Genomic DNA, 18806 nt, shown 5'->3' with positions numbered 1-18806 from the left:
TCCATTATTTCTGTGTATCTAGGTTAACACACCTTCCCCCCCCCCCCAGGTTTTAAAACTTATAATTAGCATATTTAAAAATTGGGCATTCTAATAATTAAAAGCATTTGAGCAACAACAAAAAAAGGCACTCTGATTAAACTGCATTTTACAGCCTGCAGGACACCTTGGACAGGTCGGTTTTTACTCCAGATTTCACTGTTGTCCCACCCAGCTTCTTCCTCCACCAACACACAAGTTCTTTTCCTTCCCCGCCAGCCAGACAGGCCGATGGGAGAGAGAGGCAGGTGCGGCCTTCGTTGTCAGAAGTTCTCTGATGTGAAACGGGGCAGCACAATCCTTTAAACTGATCCAAGCTCTTTGCATCTTACAAAGTTAAACAGCTAAAAGAAGTAAAACAAGAAGGCAATGCTTGTGGCACATATAATACATAGTGGCAGTGTGTGCCTCATTACGATTCTCCTGCTTGCTTCTCCTGCTCGATCATTTAGTATTTTGAAGATGGTGGATTTTTCTCTTGCGTTTGTGTCTTCTTCAATTTCGACTTAATCAAATTTCTCAATCTCAGGAATGGGACTTACATTCCTCGGGTTGGTAAAGTCCCATGCCCTTAACCCAGTCCTGAAAAATGTGGAGCTGGGGCTTTAGTGGAGCTAAAATAGGACCAGTGTCCAGAGTTTCCGTTCCATGGGGGTGTGGAGTTCGATGTAGAATCAGGTTAGATTCAGTCCATCTGTCTATTGTGTGCAGTCTACATGGCTGGGGGCCACGTGGGCAAGGACAGAACTTGAGAGCCCCGTAAGCCAGGAGTCAGGTGCGAGCAGCAAGAGACAGAGCTGCGAGAACTCCTTTGTTCAGGGGTTTAAATATTAAATCTTCCCTCGTTCGCAGTGGCAATATTTGGGAAAATGCTGGCTAAGAATTTATTAAAAATTTTACCTGTCATATTAGAAATCCCAAGGTATTTACAGACAGGGTAAGCAAAACAACTCTACTAGTGGACATCAAAACTATAAGCCCTGGCCAGGTGGCTCAGTTGGTTGGAGCATCATTGTGCACCAAAGGGTTTGATTCCCGGTCAGGGCATGTTCAAGAGGCAACTGATTGATGTTTCTCTCTCTCTCTCTCTCTCTCTCTCTCTCTCGCTCTCGCTCTCGCTCTCGCTCTCTCTCTCCCTCCCTACCTCCCTTCCACTCTCCCTCCCTCCCAAATCAATAAACATATCCTGGCATAAGGATTTTTTTTAAAACTATATAAGAAGAAAGACAAAGAGAAGATTTTAGGTTACTTTCAAAGAAATGATGATTAGGCCGATGATCGTTTTCCCAACAACAAGAGAAACCAATTCAGTGGCTGTCAATTAATCTTAGAGAAAGAAAAAAATGAGAAAGAAACATAAGATGACAGAAAGAAAACGTATCAGTATTTGATAATAAACATAAATGAAATAAATATTCCAACTAAAAGGAAGTCCGTCAGGCTGACTAAACAAATGAAATCCAAATTGCTGTTTACAGAAGACACATCAGTAGGGGGTGTTCAGGAGGCAGCCGATTGATGATTCTCTCTCATCAATGATGTTTCTATCTCTCTCTCCCTCTCCCTGAAAAAATAAAAACATATTTTAAAAATAGAAAATCCAGATCAAGATGACGGTGCCCATTCCCTTCAATTCAATATCATATTTGTGGTCAGAGCCTATGCAATAAGGCAGGAAGTGAGAAGGAGTAAAATAAAGAACAACCCAAAACTTTCATTATAAGTACCGGGCGCTAACAGATTGAGCCACTGGAGCTCCCCAAAACTTTCATTATATGCAGATAATATTTTTGTGTACATAAAATAACCAAAAGACCCTACTGATAAATGACCAAAGTAATAATTCTAACAAGGTACTAATATGTATATATAAATGAATTGTATTTCTGAAAAACAGCAAGAAATGTTTAGAAAATGAAACAAAATAGCATTTATAATAGCAACTAAAAATATGAAGCATACATAGTAATAAATCTAACAAAATATGTACAAGGCCTCCGGAGATAATTCTAAGTTTATTAATAGACCATAGAGAAGACCTAAATGGAGAAATATACTATATTTAGGGATTGAAAGATTTAATGTTGTGAAGATGTTAATTCTTCTCAAATTGGTTTATAGATTTATTGCACCCTCAATCAAAATCCTAGTGTTTGTTTTTTTCCCCCTCATATTAATGAGCAGCATCATGCTATTAGGTATGAATGAAATAGAATTTTAAAAATATACATATTTAAAACAATAAAATAATAGAAATAATACTGGGGAAATACTGTATGAAAAAGTTTTGATTCCTACTTCACACTATAGAGAAATCAATTCTAAGTGGACTGAAAGTCAAAGTGTGGAAGGCTACACAAGAAATATTTTAGAAGACATACAGCTAAATATGCTCATGACTTCAGGATAGGGATTTTCTTTACCAAGACTCAGAAAGCACTAAGCATAAAAAAAAAATTTCATATCATTAAAATTAAGAACTTGTTTTCACCAAAAGGCACCATAGCCTTGGTTGGTGTGGCTCTGTGGTTAGAGCATTGACCCATGCAATGAAGGGTCGAAGGTTCAATTTCTGGTCAAGAGCATGTACCTGGGTTGCTGGTTAGATCCCAGGCCCTGATAGGGTGCATGCATGCATGAGGCAATCAATCCATGTGTCTCACATCGATGTCTTTCTCTCTCTCTCTCTCTCTCTCTCTCTCTCTCTCTCTCTCTCTCTCTCTCTCTCTCCCTCTCCATCTCCCTCTCTTTCTCTCCCCTTCTTCTGTCTCTCCCTCCCACTCTCTATAAAAAAAAAAAATGAGTGGAAAAAATGGGTGAGGATTAATAACAAGAACTAAAAAGGCACCATAAAGAGAGTGAAAAGACCACCCACAGGGTAGGAGATAATATCTGCCATTCATTAAATCCACAAGAAACTCCTAGAAATCAGCAAGACAAAAGGGAGAAGCCCCAACAAGAATATACTTGAATAGGCATTTTATGAAAAAATCCAAATGGAAAAAAATAGATGCTCAACCTCATTAGTAATCTAAGAAATGCAAATTAAAACCACATGAAATACCATTCTCCTTATCTCCCTTTTCTATCTCCTTACCTCCCCATGACAAAAATAGAAGTGACAATTCCAAGTGTAAGAGAGCAAGTGAGGCTGAAGCCTCTTTTATATATACTAGAGGCCTGGTGCATGAAATTCGTGCACAGGTAGGGTCCCTAGGCCTGGCCATCAATCAGGGCCCAACAGGTTCCCCGCCTCCCATCCTCCCCATCCCCTCCTTCCCTCGCTCCCTCAACACCCTGCCGCTGCTGCTGGTCGCCCACCATGTTCCATGCCACCCCCTGGTGGTCAGCGTACATCATAGCAAGCGATCAAACTCCCAGTCTCTTGGTTGAAATCCAGAGGGGACAATTTGCATATTAGCCTTTTATTATATAGGATGGCTGATGGGAAATAAATTGGTGTTATCTGATAAAATTGAAGATAAGCATACCCTACAGCACAGTAATTCCCCTCCAACTTTTTGTTGTTGTTGTTAATCCTTACCCAAAGATTTTTTTTTTTCCTTAGGAAGAGTGAGGGAAAAACAGAGAGGAATATCAATGTGAGAGAAACATATCGATTGCTTGCCTCCTGCACGAGCCCTGACCAGGGCCCAGGTCAGGGAGAAGCCTGCAACCAAGGTACGTGCCCTTGACTGGAATCGAACCCCAGGCCAACACTCTATCCACTGAACCAAACTGGCTAGGGCCCCTCCAACTTTTTTATACAAGAGAACCACTTACACATGTTCACCAGAGTTTATGTTTAGAATCTTTCCAGAAAAAAACACACAAAAGGAATGCTCAAAGAAGCACATTCTTAATTCCCAGAAAAGTAGAAACAACTCAAATATCCACCAATAATAGAACAGAAAAATGAACTGTGGGATATTAATATAATGGAATTCACAGCAATGAAAACTAAGGGAACTATCATTACAGGTAAAAACATAAAAAAATCTTACAGAATGTTGTGTTAAAAAAGCAAGCCATGAAATAATACATACAGTATTATTTCATTTATATAAAGTTCAAAAACAGGTGAAATTCAATTATATCATTCTTAATACATGTGTAGGGAGTATAGCTGTTAAAAATCTTAAGTAATGCGATTATTAACGCAAAACCCAGAACAGAAAAGTGGTGATGCGGAGGGAGGAAAGAGGGTGATGACAAAATTCTATTTATTAAACTGGGTGATGGGTTGAACTATTGTTCTTTATAATTTAATATACATTTAAAATAGGTTTCTTTTATTAAAAAATAAAAATTTAATATACATTTAAAATATGTTCCTTAAAATAGTTAAGGTTTATTAAAACCACATATCAAAAGACTCCAATGACTTAGAAAGAAAGCTATTCCAATTATTTACATTTTCGCATTAGATCTTTACATTTCTTAGATAACATTTTAATATTTCCCTTGAAAGAGAAACATAGAGTAATGCAGCTGGGAGAGGCGCAGTCCCTACATCTCACAGACTGTTCTCATTTGGTCTAATGAACCTTAATTATCCACTTAGCAATCTTGGATGAATCCTTCTATTTAGGTTCTGGACTGAATGGCCTCAGGCAACAAAAGAGTTGAAGTCCTGAGCCTGAACGCTTCTCCCCGGGGTGGGCCTTTGGTAGCAGCAGGTTGCCCTCATCCCAGTGCTTCCCGGCCCCATCCATCCCGCAAGAAAAAAGGGGATGAAACATAGAAATCTGCCTCTCCCTCTCCTATGGGGTATGTACAAGGAGCTTGAATCTGGCCCGATAGCCTGGGGCAGGTTACTTAATCCGTCTGTTCTTCTGCCTGTTAACCTGTAAAATGGGGCTAAAAACGGTACGCACCTCCTAAGGGGATTAGGTTAATAATGACAAAAAACCTGGAGAAGTGCTCAGCACAAAAGCAGTACTCAAACAGAACTCAGGAGTTGTTATCATTTCCAGACAAAATCCTTGAAATCTCCATTTGGACCTAACTTTCCGTGTCCAAAACTTTGTTCCTGCGATCCCCTCCACACCAGCTCCTTCATCCTTTCAGGTTCTCAGATTGAAACCTTCCAGTCCTCCCTAAGTCTTCTCACATTCGGTCCATCACAACTTCCACGAGTCCCACCTCCAGAACATGTCTGAAATCCTATCCCTTCCCACCATCTCCCAGCTACCAGCCTGGTGCCAGCCACCATCCTCTCCTGCCTGGCTCTTTTGCAAATGCCTCCCATCTGGTCTTTCTGCTTCTTCACTTGTCCTCAGCCACACCTTTCTTTCTCTTCTTTTTTTAAAAATATATTTCATTGATTTTACAGAGAGGAAGGGAGAAGGATAGAGAGTTAGAAACATCGATCAGCTGCCTCCTGCATGCCCCCTTCTAGGGATCGAGTCCACAACCAAGGTACATGCCCTTGGCCAGAATTGCACCTGGAACTCTTCAGTCTGGGCCAACGCTCTATCCACTGAGCCAAACAGGTTAGGGCCTCAGCCACAGTCTTAATAGAATTATCTGTTCAAACTTAAGTGCTCCAACCCTCCACTGGTTCCCCATCTCACCCACAGTAAACGTGAAAAGTCCTCACCGTGCCCTCTGAGGTGTGTGGTCTGAGCCCCAGGACTCTGCCTGTCTCCTTCTCTTCTCTCCCCCGCCCCCCCCCCCCGCAAACCCCCGCCCCCCCGCCCTGTTGCCTCCACTGCCGTCACACCCCAGGAACATGGTGTCCCTCAGAGACTGGTCACTTGTAGTTAGTTCCTTCCTCACTTGCAGTTTCTTCCGCCTGGAAGGCTCCTTCCTCAATTTAAAGTCTTCACTCAAAAGTTGCAGCAGAGAGAGACACTCCCTGGCCCTCTGTAAAATTTCACACTGTCCCTCACGCAGCCCCCTTTTGGACCTTATTTTTTTTCTCCTTCCCACGTTCCACATTACCTAACACACTTACATTGTCTACTTCTTTATCGTGTTTCTGGAATGGCTCCCCCAACCGAACGCATGCTCCACGGGGCAGGAATATTCCTCATATCCCCAGTGACTTGAACAGTGACTGGCTCACAGTGGGGCTCAAGGCACCATTGGTTGAATGAATGAATAATAAATGTACAAGTTGTCAGCTTCACCAATACAGCAAATACATTACTTCTCTTTCTCTTTCTCCTTTGGGATCCTGGGTAGATGAACATTTTTAATACTTACATGCATTTTGATGTCATGTCCTTTATGTACACTTTGATGCCTACTCACTAGAGCTATATATTTCCAACACTATAAACATGCCTATCCATGAATCCAAAACAGATCAAATCATGGTCTTTCTGTGTGACTCCCCTGCGATTTCACTGCTGGCAACGAGGAGCGGCTGTCCCAGGACTGGCTCGGAGGGACTCCTCTCACCCCACAAGGCTTCACTGGTAACAGATTGCCCAACCATTCGGCAGCCTCAGCTTGGAGAGAGCAGGGACTGTGGCCAACTTTCTCATAATTGCTTTCCCAGCACCTAAATATTTGTTGCATGAATGAGCTAGTTAATGAATGCGTGCTTGCCTAGTGTACTGTGTTGTGTCCCACACAGGGGGTCAGACAGGCCACAAGGCCCACCTGGGTGAGCTAGCACAGTCTCTGGAAAAGGATAATATTGACATTCTAGTGAAATATTTCAAGGTCCCTTTTAGGTAGCTGTAAAAATCCATCATTGAGAGACCCCTGTTCCCCCATGACATGATGGTACCTTCAAATCCAACAAAAATATAATGGACAGTTTTAAGTGTGTTTTTTAAGGCAGCCCCCAGGAAAAGTATGCGTGTGTTTATACACATACGGGATGGGGCAAAAGTAGGTTTACAGTTGTGAGTTTGAGAAATAGTTTATTCTTCTATTATTATTTATGAGTTATTATATTATTTTCCATGCAAACAACTGTAAACCTGTTTTGCCCCACTGTGCATATATGTACATATGTGTGTGCATATGTATGTGTATGTTATTTTATGTGTAGATGCTATGTCTCTGTGTACATGTATGTGGCATGTTTATGTATATATATGTATGTATATGCATTGTATGTATAACAATGGAAAATCAAAAACTGATGATAATAGTCTAGTCAGCTGATAAGAAAAGGGCATGATGAGGAAGAGACTGGCCTATTTTCTTTACCTACTTTGTTAAAAAAAAATTTTCACTTTATTGAGGAAGCCATTCTTCAACCTAACAGCTCATTGGCCCCATAAACAGCAGTCACTTAGTCATTCCATAGCAGGTTTCATATAGTACATCTTTCATTTTTCATTCATTAATTCAACAAATGCTAAGTGAGCACCTACTAAGTTCCATGCACCATAGTCTGGGACAGAGTGTGGATGAGGTAGATAAAGTCCCTTCTCTCTACTGGGGAAGAGTGACAATAACCAAAGAAACAAATATATAACCTAGTTTTGGGTAGAGACATGGGTGTACACATTTAAAGCGGGGAAAAGCTGGGAGGAAATGCTTGAGCAGAGCTCTGAGTGAAAATGTGGAAGAGCTCTAAGGGATACAGGGAACAGCAAGAACAGAAAAGAGCTTGCTGGGAACAGCAAGAGAGGTGGCGATTAGAGCAGCGTGGAGCCCAGTGGAGAGGGCCCTGAGGAAGAAGGGCTCTGTCAAAACTCATTCCCGAGGACATCCCTGTCTGAGATGGATTCTGGAAAGGTCACGAATTACGTTAAAAAGTGGAGAAGAACAATTCAAGGTATTAAAGGAAAAGAAGACCTCCCCTGTTGAGGAGGGATATACATATGCATGCCAAATGCAGTGGGCCACAGCTACAGTCACCAAGGGTCTGGGATCTTACTCCACCCCCACCCACCACTCGCCCCCAATGGCAGAATGAAAAACATAATAGAACTTACCCGCTGGGCTGGGCTAGACTTCCCCGGGATTAAGTCTCTCAGCTGTCCCCCTGCCTCCCTCTTGAATGGCTGACATCATCCCTGGTCCTCCCCAAACAAGTGGCTCTTTCTCTGGTCCCAGATAATGAGCTTCCCCAGACACAATGGGAAGGCCTTAGCCCAAGTCTTTGGGGAAGACATTTGAAGCACAAGGGAATACAAGTATATGGCTTGGGCTGAGGGACAAACGTTCCGGAAATAAAAGGTTTTTTTATGTTTGTAACTATGCATATCCTGCAGGATCTGCATAATGGGTCCAATTCAGCCTTGGCCTTGCTACCAAATGGCCATGTCCGCAGAGGAAGGTCAGTGCAAAGCGTGACAAGTGAACAGGAAGCCTCATGCTGATAATAACGCCTTAATTTTTTTTTTTAATTTTGAGGATGAACTTTGCTCTTCCAGTCAATTTGTCTGCATGCATTTGCAAACATAATCTAAGCGCGCGCGCACACACACACACACACACACACACACACACACACACTTGTATAATGCAAAAAAATACATAAAATCAGTCTTTGCTCTGAGAGAATCTTTGTAAAGAATGACCACTACAGTCTTCCTGGTGCACAATGGAATTTTAAAGCCAGAGAAGGCAAAATACTAAGCTAGGAAAACTTTTTACAACTAGGAAAACTCAGAAACACTATAGCTAAAGGCCCCGATGTGAATAAAATACTACCCGAGTAGAAGTTCATTTCAAAGTTTTTTTTAGAAAACAATATAAAGATTCCCTTTTTACTTGAACAGATTCACCAGAAGCGCACTTTTCAAAACACTTTCATTCTGCTCGGGGTTTAACAGAATAGCTATGCATTTAGTTCAAGATTCAGCAAATGAGTTTTCAGTTAAATTTCTCTATATTTTTCACCATGTAATGCAGATTGATCATATGGCATCTTCACACTGGAGATGTGAACAGTCTTCTTGTGGCTGATTTAAGTCTTAAGTATTTGACACTTCTAACTCTAATAAAAATCTTTCTAAAGATAATATTTATCAACATAGTCTGAGCCGAAGTGGTCTTCTTAAGCCAAAGAGATATGAATCCCAAAGTTGGCCTAACCAAATTTCAGGAAAGGGAGAAAACAATGTTTACAGAAGATTCAAGGGGCATGATTTTATGTGCCCTCTCATACTAGTGTCCTCAGGTCCAAGGAGTTGATGCCAGTTGTCTTTCCTATGCATATGGTTATAGAAAGGCTTTGTCACTAAACTGCTTTTATTAATATTTTTTTTCTAAGGGAGAGCTGTATCTCTTTTTCCCCAGACCAACCACAATGGCACTCAATTCACTGCAAATCACTGCCCTAGTTGAAATCCAAAAGAAACTTGTTCCCTTGATGGATGTAAGCATTTCTGGAGTTGTTTTCCCCACCAGCTGTAGTTCCAGGTTATACAATCGACCTTGGTATGCTTCAGTGAACAATAAACTAAGTAGCCAGGTCACTAGGGTGGGGACTAGCAACTCCCTGGCTTCCTTTAGCTCCCAGCTCAGCTTCTGGTATTTAAATGCCACAAAAATAAGAGATTTAACACTAATGACAGTCTCTTTGTCCCTAACTCCACCATGCCTACAGCCTCCTTGCATTTTAATTAGGGCCAATAGTACATTCCCATTCCAGGCTGAAATCCAATGCTCCCCAGGCTTTATTCTTAGGTGGCACAGCTTAAAGGATAAATTCTTTGTGTGTGTGTGTGCTTCATCTGCCTGAAAAACTGGGAGAAGTGAAGGCATGGGAACTGGGGGAAGAAGAGGAGCATCCCAGAAAAACATTTCTTCACCTGTGTGTGTGTGTGTGTGTATGTGTGTTCTTTCTTTCCTAACTTCTCTTTGCAAGCCAGATGTTAAGGCATGGAACAGCTGGCTAAGTAAGGCTCCACTTTCTGCTTCTGGAACTCCAGACTAGGAACAGCGCTAATTGTTCTCATTGATTCTCTTTTTTGGTCCTCCCACCTATTTCTCTTAGGCCAAGATCATAATCTTCTCATATAAGGATATTCACAGAGAAGCTGTATAGGATGGATCCAAGACATACATTTTCCCTTTCTCCTGACACAGAGACCTCTGGTTTATCAGGAGTGCTGGGCATTTAATACAGGCAAATGGGACATGAGGAATGAAATGGAAATTGCAACTATCTTATAGAAAAAAGTCTGTTTGTTCTAGTGATACTTAGGTGACTGGGAAAATGGCTGAAGCCAAAACTCTTCCCATGGAGCCCTTTTTTCTGGCTGAACTTCACTACCTGCTATGCATGGAGACACACCTACACATTCCACCATTCTCCGTAGGTTCAATTTCTGCATGTTAAATACAACAGATCAAATATCTTGCTTACTCAATTCCAATTCATTCATGTCTTATCCATACCAACAAAATTTTTACTTGATATACTGAAGCTTAGCCCAATATAGATCCAGGATTTGATTGATATAAATTCATAAGCTAAGAGAAGCACTTTTAGAATGGGTAAATGAGAAACTGATAGTTCGTTTCTATATTGTCAGATTAGACTAAAAAACACCAGTCACTCATTCTATATAAGCTGTCCCCTCACCCCCAGTTTTTTTCCAAGTGGGCACTACTGATCTGGGGCAAAACTGAGTAAGAGTTCTGGGGGAGAATTACAAGCAAATGGAGACATGCAAAACATGTCTTATTACAACTAGTGCTGGGATTAGTATGAGATGTGTGTGCAGTCATGCAAGTGTTGGGGGATCTGTCTTTAAAATATTAATATTTTATTCAAGGACTTTTTTTGCATTATCTATACTAATAAAAGGGTAATATGCTAATTAGACCGGGTTGACCGAACATCTTCCGGATGTCTGGCTTCCTTCTGGACAAAGCCACGGTGGCAGGGGCCGAGGCAGAGGCAGTTAGGGGTGATCAGGCCAGCAGGAGGGGCAAGCAGTTAGGGGTGATCAGGCCGGCAGGGGAGCAAGCAATTAGTGGGCAATCAGGCCAGCAGGGGAGGGCAGTTGGGGGCGATCAGGCTGGCAGGGGAGAGCAGTTGGGGGCGATCAGGCTGACAGGGGAGGGCAGGCCTAAACCAGCAGTCAGATATCCTCTGAGGGGTCCCAGATTGGAGAGGGTGCAGGCCAGGCTGAGGGACACCCCCGCCATGCACTAATTTCATGCACCGGGCCTCTAGTTTTCATTATAAACATTTAAAAATAATTTTAACTTTTTAAATTTATTTCTTTAATTGAAAAATTTTTAAACCCAATTATTTTTCTAGGTAACCATTTTTCTTTAAGACAACCATTATACTTTGATATGGAGAAGTATTGTATGCATATTTCCCAACCTGTCACAGATAATATTAAAGAGATATACTTAAGAATCATGATTTAATAAAATTAAGAATTTGTACTACTTCATCAAGAATATTAAGTGAGATTGACTTTTTTAAGAACGTACACAGTGCCAGAAGTTTTACTCACCATTAATTTTGTACCATCAATGCCAATGCCAATACAGTGAAAAAGGTAAATAACATCTTAGAGTTATTATAAAAATCACTCTGACTCCATAGACCCCCTGAAAGGGTCTTCAGAATCTCCCTGGATCTATAGACTACACTTTGAGAACTGCTGCCTTAAAGGATAAGGTTTTTGTTTTGTTTTTTAATCCTCACCTGAAGATATGCTTGTTTTTTTATTTTAGAAAGAGAGAAAGGAAGAGAGAGATAGAGACAGAAACATCAATTAGTTGCCTCCTGTACTCGCCCTGACCAGGGATTGAACCCACAACCAGGTATGTGCCCTGAATGGGAATCGAACTCACAACACTTTTGATGCAAGGAACACACTTCAATCATTTGAGCACCCAGCCAGGGCCATAAGCTTTTAACACTATCCATCACATTATCTGTTAACAGGCTAGGATCCTCAGTCAAATGGGGGCAACATAGTTATGGTTGTCCCCAGTTAGTTTGCAAAAATAAGTGGTGAAGAATTGAAGCAAATTGTCATATAAATAGTTCTGAGCAATATTTAAGGCTAAAGACCAGGTATGAATGAACAAGATGTGAAAGAATCTGAACGCCGTGCATATAATCAATGACCATTTTAGGGCAAATGAGTGGAGAAATACCACCCCATCCCTCCCTCACCTCCCAGCCTCCCAGGAATGAGGGAGCAGAGGAAACTACAGCTGGGCAGGCAGATCCACGGAATGTACCACTGGACATGCCTAGGCTGTTCTGAGATCCTGGGGCCTGCCTGCCTGTGTCGGAAGCTTTCTTCTGACAATTCCCAGCAAAGCCTTGGGCAACTTCCAAAACCACTGTCTTATCAGTCTCCTCATGTGTAATATGAATATAATATTAATACCTTCCTCACATGATTGTGGTAAGGAGTACAAAGCTTTGAGCGTAGTGCCTGGGAGAGTAAGCACTCAGTACACGTTATCTTACTAAAAATAAGAAACATACTGTGCATTGATTCACTGCCCAGCACTCAGGAACTTTCGCCACATTTATAAGTGCTTCATCAGCCCCTTGTCTCGCCAGCGTCAGGTGTTAGAAAAGGTTACTGCCTCCCTCCAGCTAGACGGGGAAGCCTGTCTGGACCTGTCACTTCATCCTTGCTGCTTTTAGGGCAGAGGCTTTCTCACCAACAAGAGAAATCCAACACTTAAATAGGAAAACGCATACATTAATGGGCAAATCGGTCCGTAAAAGTGGAAGTGTTTATTACATGGTAGAATTATGCTTCATCTTTTCCTAAAATTGTTTTTACTGGTGTTAAAGGCATGTCTGAAAAACAAAGGAATTGTTTTTAAAAAATTGAAACGAGCAAAACATTTACCAACAGAAAAACTTATCAGCCTTGCTTTTTTGCTCTTCTCTGTGGCAGACAAAATAATGCCCCCCACAAATGATGCCCGCACCTAATAACCAGAACCTGTGAGTAGGACACCTTATACAGCAAAAGGAACTTTGAGATGGGGAAGTTATCCAGGATGATTCTGGGGGCCCAAGGTAATCACAAGGGTCTTAAAATGCAGAGAGAGGCAGGAGTCACTTATAGAGAGGTGCACAGAACAAAGGCGCAGAGAGATGCAGCCCTGCTAGCTCCTGAGACAGAGCCTGGGGCACATGTCAAGGAATGTGGGTGGCTGCTAGCAGCTGGAAAGTGCAAGGAAACCCATTCTGCCCGAGCGCCTCCTGAAAAGAATGCTGGCCTGACAACACCTGGATTTTAGCCGAGTGGCGTCCAGGTTGGTCTTCTGAGCTACAGAACTGTAAAATAATAACCCTGTGCTGTTTAAGCCACTAGGTTGGTAGTAATTTGTTACCAAGGTTATCCAGTCACCCTTGCAGCCAGGTTACTAGGTGAGGACTAGCAACTCCTCTGGCTTTGCCAACCTCTTCAGTGCAGCTTCCAGCCATTGAAATCCCACAAAATCAGGTACTTAGCACTAAAGACAGTGCCCCTCTAGAAGATTTGGATTCAAGAGGTTTGGGACATAAACATATCCATATTTAACTGGTGATTCTATTAGAGATGGTTGGTGGTCCACACTCAGACATTCATTTCTACTCTTAAGGGGTTCACAATTTAGATGCAGAGTAAATGCAATTCTAATCCCTAATATGTAAAGAAATATGCATACCTCCCAGACAGGTCAATAGCCAGGGACAAGGGTGTAAGGCTGGAAATGGCCCAGAACACAGAAATCCTTCCATATGCTGATGCTGACAAAAACGGTTTGCAGCCCAGCCGGCAAGGCTCAGTGGTTGAGCCATTAACGTATGAACCAGGAGGTGACAGTTTGATTCCCGGGCAAGGCACATGCCCAGGCTGCAGGCTTGATCCCCAGTGTGAGGCATACGGGAGGCAGACGCTCAATGATTTTCTCTCATCATTGATGTTTCTAAATCTCTCTCACTCTCCCTTCCTCTCTGAAATCAATAAAAATATATTTAAAAGAAAACACAAAAAGGGTTTGTAGAATTAAGCCAGATGAGACCTCTGCCTGCTCTCCCCTCTGTGGCCAGTGCTTCCGGCTTGGGAGCAGGTCAAGTAGACCTGGCAGCCTTCCACACTCTCATGGAGAAGCATCCCCGAGGAGCACAGACCTGAGCCGGATCCCTTCCTGGCCTCCCACCTGTCCCACCTGTTTCTTTAGGAGGAGGTGGTGAAGTGCTGGTCCAGGGCGTGTCATCTTCAAATTGAACCCAGTTGCTGATGGCTGAGGCCAGGTCAGGTGGGGGCTGCTCAGGGCTCCCAGGAGGAGAGGCTGCTTCAGAGATGAGGCCCATCTTCTCGGAGGAGTCATCCTGCTCCGAGTGGGAGAGGTCCTGAGAGCCTCCATCCGCCACGTGGTTCTCCCCGGAGGAGCTCTCGGACTGGTCTGAGGATGATGACCGTCCCGGGAGGTGCTCTTCGGTGGCCCCTGAAACAGACACCAGACAGCACATCACTTCACGTGCGGAGGGTGGAAAAACAAAGGATGGGCAAGGGGTGATCACAGGACTCACCATTACAGTGAGTGAGGGTAAAGAAACAGTCATGCCCATCGGCCTCTATGCCAAAGGAGTGTTTTCCTAGCAATGTTTTTAAAACTATAACCTCAGCATGACCAGGCTGAGATTGGGGTAGTCTTGTTCACTGCTCTTATCTCAGCATCTACACCAATTCTTGAGGGTCACAAATAAAAATGCCCACAGAGGCCAAGCAAGAAATATAACTGAGTTGAAGGAGAACAGCAAAAGGCAATAGGGACTGGTAGAGAGTATGGCTAAACTGGAAAGCTTCTGCCTGGACTAAAGACATTTCAATTTAAGCCTCAAACTCCTTGCAGTCCTAATTACACACTTGCAGGCTACCAGGTGCAAACCCTGCACCAATGATAGCCAAACGTGGCAGAGGCTCTTCCCCTTGATTTGTTTCACTTTCTTGGTCCTGAAACATTTAACCGCCTTCAAATAATTGTGTGTTTTTTTAAAGAACTATACTCTGGTTGTGGTGGTGGTTATGCAAATCTATACATGGAAAATTCATGAACTGTACATAAAAAGTGGTCCATTTTACTGTGTAAAAACTTTTTAAAAATATATTTTTATTAATTTTAGAGAGGAAGGAAGAGGGAGAGATAGAAACATCCATAATGAGAGAGAATCATTGTCTGGCTGCCTCCTGCATTCCCCACCCCTCTCCCCCCACACTAGGGATTGAATCCACAACCAGGGCACATGCCCTGACCAGGAATTAAAATGTGACCTCCTAGTTCATAGGTTGGTGGTTAACCACTAAGCAACACCGACCAGGCACTGTATAAAAACTTTTTAAAAACTCAAACTAGCAAAAAAAGTAATAAAGCCTTTAGATTAGCATGGTCAAATAAATAAATAAATGAGCCACATATGTAATTTTAAATGTTCTAGTAGCCACATTAAAAAAAGTAAGAAGAAACTGGCAAAACTACTTTTAATAATATATATTTCAACCCAGTATGTTGAAAATTTATAATTCCAACACGTAATTGATATAAAAGTTGTTAATGAAAAATTTAACTTTTACTAGGTCTTTGAAATACAGTGTGGGTACTTCCCACTTTTAGCACAATTCAGTGCAGACTAGCCACACTTCCAGGACTCCTAACGAAAACACACCTCAGAACTCTCACTTGCCAGGTGCTGTGAATGAAGCGGGCTGGTTTCGGTTTAGCAGAGGCAGCTGCAGTAGAACAGAACCAGCTGACATGGCTCTGCAACTATCTCCTGTACCCTACCTTGAACTTCATGCCTGGGCACTAGTTCCCTAGAAATCAGGTTGGCCATCTTCATCATGATCATGGATGACAGTTAGAGAACTTTTCCATGAGCCAGGCACGTACATTAATTCATTTACTCCTCACAACCACCGTGAGGTAGGTACTGCGGTTATCCGTGTTGCACAGATAGACTGCCACACAGAGATGTTGGATAAAAAATCTATCCAAGGGCACATCCCTCATCTGTGATGGAGCCAGGATTTGAGCCCAAGCAATCTGCCTCGACAGCCTGTCACTCTCAACAGCTACACTTCAGAAATTTGAGAAAATCCAAGTTGCTGCTGGGAGTAACAACGCAAAGAGCTGAGTGTAAAGTACATTGTAAATATAAAGTTTATGCTACTTGGAAGACAGCAGCCAATACTTGTGCTGTTTCCAGGCCCTTGTCTGGGAACCCAAGGTTCCTAAGATGCTTCCTCCAGGTTTCTAAGCGGAAGATCCTGCATCTCAGGAAGTGACAGGCTGGCTCTTTTTTCCATATGAAGATTCCACCCAAAGAATAATCAAGTGGAAGCCATAGCCAGCAGGTGTGCTTCTTTGCCAGTCCTTTCCCTAAGGAAATGAAAGCACCGCTTACCCTCAGAAGGGACGGGAAAGAGTGGATCCTCATTGAAGGAGACCCACTCCGACTGCTGGGTAGCGATCACATGGTCCAAGGTCGTCATGCTAGGAAGGTGCTGGTCATCTTCACACTGCTGGCCTCAGGCAGACCCCAGAGTCTTGTCTGGGGTGGGGTAAGGGTATCGTAGCGGGGTGCACTTGAGCCTAGGAATCTGTTACGATGATCTTGCAGGTGGCAGCACTCAGAATGTAGACAGATTGCCTTTGATTAATCTGCCAAGAAGAAATCTGTTTTAAAAAACATAAAATTTAAAAAGGATACCATCACATTATACCCAATCTACTCAGGTCTAGGGCCCTTTTTAAATATATATATTATTGATTTCAGAGAGGAAGGGAGAGGGAGAGAGAGATAGAAACATCAATGATGAGAATCATCGATCGGCTGCCTCCTGCACGCCCCCCACTGGGGATTGAGCCTGCAACCCGGGCGTGTGCCCTGACCAGGAATCGAACCATGACCTTCTGGTTCATAGGCTGACGCTTAACTACTGAGCAACACCAGCTAGGCAGGTCTAGGGCTTTCAACACTACCCAGGAGGAGGTCTGGGTGGTGCCCACTGGCCTTACTTTTCTGTGCCCCTGTCTTGCTCCCACTTCTCCCACTCCTTTAGCATCAAGATCTCTGCATGTGCCTCCATATCAGACTTGTAAATAATCACACAAATTTAAGCAATTAGATCCCCCTGTTCCCCCAATTATTTTAGTATGGAAATATTTTTAACTATAATATAACACCATCATTGTAAAACAAATATTAAATTTCCCAAAGTACTTTCACGTTCTTTTACCAAATGGTGAAGTAGAAGCATACTCTTTCCTATTAAATCAGTGCAGTTTCTTGCCTTAGGCAGGTAGCTCTTGGCAAGCCCGAGTTAAAACGTTGGCAGAAACCCAACAATCTCCAGATGGTATATCCAAGCACGGTTTACCAATTTAAAAAAATAGAAATGGAGTCATTTTGTTCATTTGGAGTAAGGGGGTAGGGCATATTTGCTTTAGGGTAAAATGTGCGTTAAACACATTCTGATTCTAGGCCGATGTGAATTAGTACATAAAAAGCCTAGCCTTTACTTTTACTGCAATTACATTCTAAGTATATAGAAGGATACTTTACAGACTTATAATTTTGTTTGTAGTATTACTGCCCTTTTACAACTTTAACCTTGCTCTTACTCTTATGATGACTTAATAAAATCTTAATTTAATGCAAAATTAATGATTTCTGCAAAAGAGCTACTATTGACCTTGTATAATATTAGTTCTTACTACTCACTACTCACAGTATTCATTTTAGTCTAGAAGAGTTGAACTCATAGCCTTCTAAGTGGTGTACAATAAAAAGAAAATTTTATTATAGGTTATTATTACCTGCAATAAGTAATCTATGCTGTGGAAAATCAGCATAAAAACATTAACAGCTTTGGGTTTTGTGGGGGGGTTTTTTGTAATTAAAGCAATTACTTTTGTTGTATGATGCTTCCTAAAAAGAACTAATGTTTATATAGAATTTATAATTTTCAGAAACGTATTTTCACACCATAATTCATTTGATTCAATAGTCACTTTAGTAGGGTAAGACAGGTATTAATATCATTATTTTATAGATGAAGAAATCTGGGTTGAATAAGTGATTTATCCAACAATATTTTTATTTCCAGGTCCTTGTTTTGTTTCTCCAGGCTTTTAAGTGAAATAATTCTCATATCCCAGGACACTGACAAATTAATTCTCCCCCCACACACACACACATAAATGTCACCCAAATATGATCAAGCAGAGGCCATAACAAGTAGGTGTGTTAGATACGCCCCTTGAACCCAGGTCTTTCAATGCCAAAACACTCTAATCTTTGGGTCACAGCCACAAAAAAGTACTAGAGAATATTAAAAAAAAATTACCACCCACTGAAACAATTTACAAATATCAATTACGATGGAACCAGGATGAAATGATCTGTGAAACTCCCCATGTGGAAACCCGCTAGGGCACCCAAGCTGTACAGAAAATGCAAGGCCCAGAAATCTCTCTCCCAAGTCCCTCTCCTAAGATCCTTAGCAGCCACGAACCAGACATGTGCAAACCGACTGGAGAATGCAGTGCTCCAAACCAGGTCTCCCAAAGAACCACATAGAGCCCAGCCCCCAAGAGCTGATTTCCCATGAAGCCTTTCTCTGGCCCAGTCAAATGCTCGAGTAACTCAATGTGGTAATGGCTGCAGGCCAAGATAAAACAGTAAAATTGAAGAGTCAGATGCCTCCTCTCCCAACAGCAGCGACATGTAAAGCAGGTCCAAGAACAACAAAAGAGCCACAACACATGTCCACATGCTGACACATGCAATGTTGCAGCTCAGTGGGGAAAACATCCTGTAGATCTCGTGATAATGAATTCACTGAAATTCACAGTATGAC

The 18806-nt window shown here is 42.2% G+C and overlaps 1 protein-coding gene across 1 annotated transcript in view; it reads right to left on the bottom strand.

The window, feature by feature from the left end:
- The window catches only part of STON2 (stonin 2), a 126764-nt gene that overhangs the window by 78177 nt on the left and 29781 nt on the right, over window positions 1-18806 (bottom strand). The window contains exons 2-3 of the mRNA XM_054715848.1: window positions 16349-16605; window positions 14113-14391 (exon numbers count right to left, since the gene is read on the bottom strand). Of these exons, the coding sequence (XP_054571823.1) occupies window positions 14113-14391; window positions 16349-16436 (367 nt within the window). The 5' untranslated portion in view covers window positions 16437-16605. The remainder of the gene's footprint in view (window positions 1-14112; window positions 14392-16348; window positions 16606-18806) is intronic.

Source organism: Eptesicus fuscus, chromosome 5 (genome assembly GCF_027574615.1).
Source record: "Eptesicus fuscus isolate TK198812 chromosome 5, DD_ASM_mEF_20220401, whole genome shotgun sequence".
In the NCBI taxonomy this organism is placed as follows: domain Eukaryota; kingdom Metazoa; phylum Chordata; class Mammalia; order Chiroptera; family Vespertilionidae; genus Eptesicus; species Eptesicus fuscus.
The sequence above is the reverse complement of the archived record's forward strand: the minus strand, read 5'-3'. Positions and strand labels throughout refer to the sequence as shown.